The sequence below is a fragment of the Saccoglossus kowalevskii genome, chromosome 18 (genome assembly GCF_978046115.1).
Source record: "Saccoglossus kowalevskii chromosome 18, keSacKowa6.1, whole genome shotgun sequence".
NCBI classification, from domain to species: domain Eukaryota; kingdom Metazoa; phylum Hemichordata; class Enteropneusta; family Harrimaniidae; genus Saccoglossus; species Saccoglossus kowalevskii.
In genome coordinates this window covers 12,713,321-12,724,260 of record NC_140658.1, presented here as the reverse complement: position 1 = coordinate 12,724,260, position 10,940 = coordinate 12,713,321, and the positions used below count along the sequence as shown (strand labels likewise).

Here is a 10,940-nt window from a genome sequence, read left to right as displayed (position 1 = left end):
AGTACTGATTGCGCATTTTTAGCTTGACAAGCGTCACCAACTGAGAACATGGTAGGAATTGGAAGTACTAGTATACGTGGGAGGGAGTCCAGAAAGGGAACAGCCAGCATCCCTTTTACGAGGAAAACGTGAAATCTCGACGGATTAGTTTCATTCTCACATGTAATGTTACGTTTTGGGGGCTTCTGAGTTAAAAAAGATGACTAAATCAACTGAAAAGCAAGCGTTTAGAGACATACATATGCAGAAGTCGGGTAGCCGCCAGTACTTAATCCACTTTTAACACCTAGGCTACTCTATTGACATTGGCTCTTATTTCATGGTTTTTTTTAACTTGAGGTGGCTGATAAGCCTTGCCGAAAACGGTCATTTTGCGCACGTGTTCGACATGGATTAAAACCAGTTGTAAGCAGATATTTTCGTATGAGATACCCTAGAGGTACTGAAGGTAAGGTTTTCTAACAGTACAATATTTATTTAACAATACCTGTCTAAAGCGTGACTACTGTGCAGAATGAACCTGTGATGTGATGACCTGTGATACAAGGAATTCACAAAAGCGCCATCTAGAGGCGATACCACTGTTAAATTAATGCCCTCTACGGTGACAACATTTTATTGAGGTCAACGGGGTTTCCGCCATTGTGCGATTGAGTGTAGATTTTACAGGACGAGCTTATGTCAGGATTGAGGAACATTCCATGCGAAGTAAGTGATATATATCTACGATTGAAGTATACTCGTCAAACATTCATGTTCGTGGAGTTATGGTTCTTGTGAAATTATAAATAATACCTGTGAACACTGTATGTATGAACGATCGCGTTTGTTGTCTCAACGGCGTGTAATCTCAACACATGCGACCAAGAATGCGACCATTGCGTTTCTTGCTTTGCACTGGTATAGAATAAAGGGAGGTTATAATCTCACGGTAGAACGTTATTTTTATTGACAAAATTAGTACGTTCAACATTTCAGTTATAATAATATGACATGATTTTTTAATAATGCAATATCCGTTTACGCTGGTTAAAAGTCCAGGTACAATTCCAGAATACAAATCCACGCTGTACGAATTGCTGATGTCACAAAAAATGCCCTTCAATAGTGGTCGTTATATATGAATTGCTGTATACAAATAATATAGTGATAATATAATGATAATAACGGTAATAAATCCTAGCTTGTTAAGCAGGACGATCACACATTCAGTCGGGTCAAGCCAAAGATCATACAACCTGGCCGAGATTTTAAAACTAGGTCATGGCGAGACAGACAAAGAAGACATCATTTAACACTCAAACATCACAATAAAACGGGGAAGTGGTCGCATATTACAACGTAGCAAACATGGGAAATGAAAAACCGCCTAATACAAACGCCAAAGATGCGAATCACACTAGATAAACACTCGCCAATACCAAAGCAATCGTTTTGGCTTTCCCACTCAACTAATTAGGACATCAAAAGTAGTCGTCAAAATGAACAATAGTCAAAGAACAACGTTGTGGAATGTTACACAAGTGTGCCATTGCGATAAAACAAAATTAGCTTTAAAATCAAATAAACTGAAAAATATCAAACCATAAAATGTAAATAAAGAATATCAGGAAGGAATAATAAACCTGACAAAACGCCACCACGCAAAACTAAAAAAATAAGTAAGAAAACAGCTTATTAAGTAAATATTAAGTAATTAAACTGACAGTTACCTGATTTTGACAAGAAATAAACAGAAACAAGGTTAGTTATGCTCGATATTAAAGTGTCACAGTGGTGTGGCCTATATTTCAAAAACAATTCAAGAAAAAGAAAAATATCCTCCGCGGTATAGTGGTATTATACCCTCTGTGGAATTCATTGAGGGTTTGAATTCAGGCGTTATAATGTTTTTTTCAACATCAAATATCCAATCTAAGGATTTATTTCTTTATCTTACGAACTTGCAATTGTGGAAATTAATTGATCGAGTTATTTACACCATAATAAGTGTTAACTATTTTTTGAGAAATTATTTTCTCAATTTAACAACTTGCGTTCAAAAGTGGAAAGAAAATAAATATGACTACAAAATAGACTAAAACCGAGACAGCTTGAAGGAAATGATAACATTGAGAAGTAATTAACTATAAATGAATCTACCATCACTTTTGAATATGCTTTGGAATAAAAGTGTTACCCGAGGGTGCTGGGGAAATGATTACATCTGTGTCAGACCTCCATCCTTGCCCATGGAAGACTAGACACAATAACGGATGTTTATCGGTAAACAGAATCTCTGTTACCAGAGACACATTGTAATAATCAGCTCTATATTTGGTCACTGATTAGGTCAAGAGTATGGTTTAATTGTTTAGCAAGCACAATTAACCTTCAATTTGAGTAGGAAAATGATTAACAATCTCCGACTGAGATTGATACTTCCTAACCAAGTTGTTTTCCAATAGATATGTGGTATGCAAATTACCAGCACGTGTTCAACGCTATAATAGGGGCAGTAAAACAAAGGCTTAGTGACAGAAGGGATCAAATTTACATAATTCACACCACAATTGTAATGATTATATGAATCGTATATAATTGTAAGCAATATTAACTAGTATATTGATGTATCATATTTTAATTAACTAATGTGTTTCACTGTAGAAGAACTGTTGGCGACTGGGTTATAACAATGACTTGTATTCATCATTACAATTTCTGAACTCTTTGTAGTTTTGATGATTTTGTTTGCATTATTGTTAATCTTTTGTGTGTAATCAGGATTTTCCCAAAGCTACAAACAGCGTGGTAGCATTGTCATGATTGGTGGTCAATGCTACGCTCAAAACCATTTCTATTGTTAATAATTTCAATTGATTATTGTTCTATAAGTCAGAAAGCAGCTAAGTTCAATTAGTTCAACATGTATATGTAATTAGTCTGTTACGTGGATGGCTGATCATCTCGATGTCAAAAAAAATATTTAAAGAAAATGTGGAAAATAGCAAATTTATGTCAAAATGTACAATATGCTTACGGTACTTCATATATCCCGTAGTGACCAACATCTGATTTGAAAAAAAAAAAAAAAAACGTTTGAAATAATACTAATTCTTGTGTTGATTATAAAAATGCTGAAGAATAAATCAAGCAAATTGCTTGCTAAACATGATGAAATTATTCGCCACTCTTGGCACAACCAAACACTGGTATTTATTATCATTTATATTTTAAGTCCTTGAATAACAACATAATCTGTTTACTCTTTTAACATAGATATATATTTTGATTAGAACCAGTTTGTATAGGGTACTGAGTAAAGGTTTCACATGCAGAATCCACTTCAGGTAAGTGTAGTTCATTTCGGTAATTTTAAATATGTATACAAGTAGATGGTTATGTCTTACTCTACTAGGGTTCTATAGAAAGATATCACAACACTTTTACATCTACATATTGGTTCTGCAGTGACACACATGAAACTAGTATTCTAACTAGATAGGCTGCTCTGATATCACACCATACTTTTACTTTGATACATTGCATCTACATTGTATATTAATCCATGGTTCTATAAAGACAAAGAGGAAACAAGCAAGCACTACGTTTAATTACCCACCATAGATTCTGGTCAGTCAAATTAACTATTTTGAACTGTAGGCATTAATCTGTGATTCAACCAACGACGGGGAGAGAAATATATGTCAGGGAAAGCCCCATGACTCCATTTTTGTTTTCTTCCACGTCACGAATCACATGACCTAGACAAGGCAGGTGACACCATCTTGCTTTATGATCACTTTTGCTTTTCTCCGCGTCAAGTGTGCATCGTAGCAAGAACAGTGTGATTCAGTCTCCAGTTTTTCAGATTTCTGAAGTAAGTGTGAGCCATTGGTAGTAGACGTGCAGTGGCTGGTGGGCTAAGTTTTTCCTATTTTGAGCCCCGTGTATTTTTTTGTGTGCCATGTTGTTTGGTCTCTTTGTGTCAGCTTTTAACTGTAAATAATTTCACTCATGCATGCCTTGTTCATTTTACAGATGGAGCAGTCCATTGAACGCCTTCGCCTCCTAGGTTGTTCCCCAAAAACTGATTCGGCTGTGCCCCTGGAACATGTTGCTCCTGTGGGTACCTTTGTGGACTACTCCATGCAGCATGCCAGAGTTTGCCTGCGGGATTCTGGCTTTGGTTGAGAACCTGCCTGTCTGGTAGACCATATACAGGTATAGCAGGTTGCCTCCCCTGCAGTTGCTCCTTGTTCAGCAAGGGGGAAGAAGCACACCAGCAAGAGATATTCGTGTGCAGGGAATGCTTCCTCCTGGGATACCAGATGGATTTGGCTCTCCGGCCTCCGATTGGAGGGGAACAAGCAAGGCATATATGTTTTGTACCCCCATGTAGGCCATCAGAGGTGTCTCAGACACGCCCTTGCTCATTTTTTTTTCCATTTCCCGTAGTGTAGTGTAAACAAAGGGGAATGTATAGTATAGGAAAGGTTTTGGCATCGTCGTTGTTGTTCGCGTGTCACTATTTCAAAAAATTTAGCCAATTCTTGGTCTCAACTTGCGGACAAGGTTTCAATAGTTTTGCTATGTGTTTGTTTTTTGGAAAGGTGAAACTGGGTTAATACAGGTGGTGGTGCTACTGCTGCACTGGATGTAGGTACACATTAACCTGTACCTAAACAACTGGTTGCTACACAACCAACAAGTGGTTGTTGGCCGAGCAATTAAGGCTAATACAGGATTTACTACACCATTTGGGCTTCCTAGTAAATCGAGAAAAGTCCCATCCACACCCAATACAGCGTTTGGGTTTCTGGGCATGGAGTTCAACATGGACTTAGGCTTGGTACAACCATTGCAGGCTCGTTGCCTAACACTAAGTGGCATAGCCAAAGTTCTAGTCAACATTCCTTCTGTGTCTCTTCAATAGCTGATCTGTATCATTGGAATGATGACCTCAGTTCACAGGGTAGTTGCCCAGCGTTATGCATTCGCACTTGGTTGCAGCACTAGGCTCACCTATGGGAGCTGAAGTAGTGAGTAACTCGTGTGGGATGCCTTGCCTTGATGAAAGGCAATTGCCAACCTCAGGAAGGGATTACCTTGGTCCCACTCGCCACGGCTAAGACTCTGATAGCAGTTGCCTCCCTCACAGATTGGAGAGGCACCTGTTATATTAACAAGCCCTGCAAGCATATAAATTGGCTCAAACTGAAAGCAGTGCACTTAGCACTGAAACACTCCCTACCCATAGTTTGAGGCCACAGAGTCTTGCTTCACACAAACAACACAGTGGTGGTCTCTATATCAATAAGTAGCGGGGACCAGATCTCCATTGCTGTTAGTTCTGGCAGAGCAAATTCTTCTCTTTTTTTGATCAGTTGACTTGTCACATGCAGCGATCATTGGCTATAGGACAGCCTTTTCACCCACCATCGAGAATTCTTTGGTGACAAGACTAGGCGATAGTCCTCTTATTTGGAGACTGTTTACTGCTTCCCACCTACTGTTTACAGCCTAGACCCTGCACAATAGAACTGCACAATTGGGACTTGTTTTACTGTCAGCTTTAAGCAGACCACCCTTAAAGCCTCTGAGATCAGCACCCTCAAAATATTTGACATAGAAAACAGTCTTTCTACTAGCTCTTGTCTCTGGTAGGCGTCATTCTGAGCTAGGGGCATTGTTCTTCTCAGATGATTGTGTCACCTTTATGGTCAATTAAGCTGTGTTAAAGACGTGAAACGCGTTTCTCACCAAGATCCTATCATCATCCCCTGTCTAGCCAACATTGTCAGCGAGGAGTTGCTTTTATGCCTTGTCCGAGTGTTGAGTTACTACAAGAATCATACTCGGGAGTCGAGGCATGGCAGCAACCACATGTTTATGTGTTATGGCAAGGGTAAGCAGGACAGACCAGCCTCCCGACTTCCATTTCCAGGTGGATCACTGTAACAGTGTGCAAGGTTTATGACCATCTGACTTTCTCGACAAAGGGTCTACAGAGACACCAAGTACGAGCACTTTGGGTTTATGCGATTGCTGATTGGCTGACTGCGATTGGCTGCTGCATTAGGTGCCTCCCTTGAGCATTTTGGAGAGCGCAAACGTCTTTACCAGTTATTATTATAAGAGACACCCAAACCATTGAAGAGGGTCCTTTTAAAGGTTGGTTCAATAGTGGGTAATACTATGGTTACTGACCCGGCCCAGATGACCACAGGGTTCACTGTGCATAGATGAAAGAGTAGTCTCTCCTATAGATTTGTGCAGAGAAGTTTCTCCCGTCTGCAAACCTTGGACATGTAATGGTCTCGTTTTCGGCCTATGCCCTCATGCAGAACTGTGTCGGCCTCTTTTTTCTTTGGAATGCTAGTCACCTACGCATCTGGGTTTGTCCCAGACTGGGACATCCTTTACTGTTTCTACAGTTTCAAATAGTCATTTTCACTGACTGGAGTCTGCGGTGGGTAATTGAATGTAGTGAATTTAGGCATAGGGTTTTCAACCCGCCTATTCACACAGTTTTTACCCTACCATATACTTCAGGTTCCTTCTGTGGAAGAAAATCTATGAGGTCATGGGGCTTCCCTGACCTGTAATTCTCTCTCTGTCGATGGCTGAATCACAGATAATTTTGACTGACCTGAGTCTATGGTGGGTATGAACTATGTGAACAGGTGGGTTGAAACACTCTGCCTAATTCTAGCTATGTAGGCTGATATGATATCACATCATACCATACTTTTATTTTAATACATTTAATACATCCAAGTGTAGGTAATATTTCAGCCTCTAAAAAGACACTTTGATAACTAGCATTCTAGCTATGTAGGCTGCTCTGATATCACACCTTACTTTTATTTTTATTTTTTATTGTATCACATGAAGCACAGAAAATTAGCTAGATATGGTGCTTTGTGATCACATAATACTTATACATTGATACGGTATCTCTAAATAGTATTTACATGTAGCTATGTTGATAAACTCTGTAGAGACACATAGAAATGTTGTATTATAGATAGATAGGCTGCATTGTTATCACACCGTATTTTTATTTAGATACATTCCACTTTATCCTAGGTTCTGTAGAGACACATAGAAAACTAGCATTCGAGCTAGACCCGCTTATTATGCTGGAATCATTCTTGTCAGCTAATATTCTACCATGCCAGTTAATAATATTTTGATAGGTTAAGGCTAGGCTATGTAGAGGCACATACAGACATGGTAAACTGCAGTTAGATATCCATCATTTCATGATGTTGCACTCCAAATATATTTTGTTATACTGTTTCATTCTGTTATTTTGTAGGTGAAAACTGAACTTGCTGCCAATTTATAGATGAAGAACACTTCACACAATGAAGCCCTGGAATACAATGTAGTACATTTCATTTCCCAAGATTTTCAAGATTTCCAGAGAAGTGATACAAATTCCTAAACACTTATATACTCAAGTCACTGAAAATTTATATGAAAGCTACCAACATATACACATGGAGAATTATGCTTTTAATGTCGCATGGTATGCTTTGAATTATTAATGAAAACAACAACACAACTGAAATGTGTGATTTTAGAATTACATATTAGTTCTTTGGCGTAAAATGTGTAATGTGATTGTTTGCTGAGTTTAGTTTTTTATTACAATCTAGCACATTTCAAATTGACCACATCCAATAAGACTACCTTCATATTGCATTCAATCTCGTACACTCAGCTATACTTATATGCCCTCTAAATGGAAGTAAATACAGATTGCAAAATAACATCACAGCCAGATATCAATAGAGGTGTTGATAAAATCAACAGAGAACCTAAATGTGTGAAGTCCATGGAAAAACATACAGGATTGAAGCCATTCCAGTGCAAACAATGCGAGAAGTGTTTTACTCAGTCGGGGAATCTGAAGACGCACATGCGTACACATACAGGATTGAAGTCATTTCAGTGCAAAAAATGCGAGAAATGCTTCACTCAGTCTTGTGATCTAAAACTTCACATGCGTACACATACAGGATTGAAGCCATTTCAGTGCAAACAATGCGAGAAGTGTTTTACTCAGTCGGGGAATCTGAAGACTCACATACGTACACATACAGGATTGAAGCCATTTCAGTGCAAACAATGCCAGAAGTGTTTTACTCTGTCGGGGAATCTGAAGGAGCACATGCGTACACATACAGGATTAAAGCCTTTTCAGTGCAAACAATGCAAGAAATGCTTCACTCAGTCTGGTAGTCTAAAAAATCACATGCTTACACATACAGGATTGAAGCCATTTCAGTGCAAACAATGCAACAAATGCTTCAGTCAGTCTGGTAGTCTAAAATATCACATGCTTACACATACAGGATTGAAGCCATTTCAGTGCAAACAATGTGCGAAGCGTTATACTAGTTCAAGTTATCTAAAAGTGCACATGCGTGTACATACAGGGGTAAAGCCATTTCAGTGCAAACAATGTGACAGATGCTTCAGTCAGTCTTGTAATCTAAAACAGCACATGCTTACACATACGGGATTGAAGCCATTTCGGTGCAAACAATGCAAGAAATGCTTCACCCATTCTGGTAGTCTAAAAAATCACATGCTTACACATACTGGATTGAAGTCATTTCAGTGCAAACAATGCCAGAAGTGTTTTACTCTGTCGGGGAATCTGAAGGAGCACATGCGTACACATACAGGATTAAAGCCTTTTCAGTGCAAACAATGCAAGAAATGCTTCACTCAGTCTGGTAGTCTAAAAACTCACATGCTTACACATACAGGATTGAAGCCATTTCAGTGCAAACAATGCAAGAAATGCTTCACTCAGTCTGGTAGTCTAAAAACTCACATGCTTATACATACAGGATTGAAGCCATTTCACTGCAAACAATGTGATAAATGCTTTACTCAGTCTTTTAATCTAAAACACCACATGGCTACACACACAGGATTGAAGCCATTTCAGTGTAAACAATTCGAGAAATGCGTCACTCATTCTGGTGGTCTAAGAAATCACATGCTTACACATAAAGGATTGAAGCCATTTCAGTGCAAACAATGCGTGAAATGCTTCAATCAGTCTCGTGGTCTAAAAAATCACATCCAGTGCAAAGAATGTGAGAAGAGTTTTGTTTATTCAAGCGATCTAGGAGAACAGATGCACACTCGTAATATCCAGTCCATAAAGAACGCTGATCAGCTGGAGAAGGGATCATTGTTCATGTTAGATTTTTTGAAAAGTACTCAAGAGGATAACAGGAGTGGCATTGAACAAGTGAGTCAGGGAACAGAGACATTCAGAATGTACTTTCTTTCTAAAAATGAGATAGCATTGAAAGGGAATGAGAAGTTGAGTTATAAAATCGATAAACTGGACCAAAATGTTGTAAGAAGTAAGGGCACAGAAACCTTCAGATATGTGGTATTTTTCTAATTCGTCATATATGCAAAAGCGTGATGACGTTTAGATCATAATGTTTTGATATGAAATAGATGAAACAGACAACGTTTTCTATTGAATGAAGGTGATCATAGGATTGTAAACATGTACATGTTCGCCTTTAATATGTTGGATATATATCTAGTGTATCTATCTATTCACACCTGGTCTCCAGCTAGTAGTATATTGGTACAGTATGATTTTTGTTTGTCGTGTATCATTGAAATATATTTTGTAATGTAACATTTACTATGCATTATTAGAAAACTATTCCAACGTATTACTACATACATCCCCTTCTAGATACATTTATTCAACGAATGTAAATAACAAGAATTTAGTGTTAGTAAATTTATATTTTGAAAATATACACATTCGTCGTGATATTGCATAACTTGCATTACATTGCGTTTTTTGTCATGCCATCAATTGCGTTTTCAGAATCCCTTATTTTTGTTTCAAAGACTGCAGTCACGCACCACAATGTTGAAAACTTCATCATGAAATTCATGTGCAGTAAGTTACGATTTTCTTTCATTGTTTTGGAATTTGTCACCTATTCCCACATCCCCGAGAATCTGTGTTGTTTTTTTGGCTTGAAACACAAGAGCCATAGGACATAGGGCCAAAGTCATCTCTCTCTACACTCCGAAATGCGACAATGGAACTAGCCCAAAATAGGCTTCCTTTTCAACGCGCCTCTAAAGCAATCAGTGTTGGGGGCTGTGATGTAATCAATAACGTTGACATCGCCGTAAATATAAACACACTCTCGAACTCAACTCAACATTCGGTCTCAGACATCTAAGCAATTATCAGTTAAATCAATCATAACGACTGATGATTCGATTGATGGCCGGAATAGCTGTTTTGCTCATTTATATGCAATTATGATTCTCAATTTCTATGTGCAAATATCGCTGGTGTGGACAGCAACGGCTGATAGACTATTCTCATTCTTTAAGTTTTCTTGACTATTCTGACTTTTCCTGACTTTTCCTCCGTCGAATTTTACACTGATAAGTATTAAATTAGTAAACGATCCGGCGCATAGTCAACATGAGTCTCTGAAGGTAGCGTCAACATTAGTAAACATTAGTAAAAGAAATTTACATTACAATATTATGTTTCCAAATAATCCGATAATTATGATGGGAACTGCCAAGTACAAAGTGTAGTCAGTAGTATCAGTAAGTAAACGATACTATGGACCCTATGGTATACATGAACATGATACTTCAAAATAAAAATGCATCTCATTAGAATTTCCGCATGAAGTAACACGTTATCATTATTTCTTTTGTTCTGGTTTTATAATGGTAACTATAATTGATAAATATATAATGGGTATTTTTGTAAAGTGTACCGTTATGTATTGCCGGTAAAATATGCACACCATTAAAATGATAACAAATAACAAAATGCAACCGTAGTACACATACAGAGTAAACAAAATTATCTAGAGTGACTTTCGGATTACCGATAGTTAAACTTTTGCCAACATGATGTAACATTA

General features: G+C 38.0%; 1 protein-coding gene across 2 annotated transcripts; it reads left to right on the top strand.

Annotated features, from left to right (window-relative positions):
• Positions 1-605: 605 nt before the first annotated feature.
• LOC146731573 (uncharacterized) lies at positions 606-9,794 on the top strand. 2 transcript variants are annotated; one of them, XM_085492876.1, is made up of 3 exons: positions 606-708; positions 3,259-3,329; positions 7,304-9,794. In XM_085492876.1, exon 3 carries the CDS (start codon positions 7,733-7,735, stop codon positions 9,416-9,418), a length of 1,686 nt encoding a protein of 561 aa, XP_085349002.1. In that variant the 5' UTR covers positions 606-708; positions 3,259-3,329; positions 7,304-7,732; the 3' UTR covers positions 9,419-9,794. The 2 variants fall into 2 exon arrangements, with proteins under 2 accessions (XP_085349002.1, XP_085349003.1); XM_085492877.1 differs by lacking the exons at positions 606-708; positions 3,259-3,329 and adding an exon at positions 6,535-6,665.
• The last annotated feature ends 1,146 nt before the right edge of the window (positions 9,795-10,940 follow it).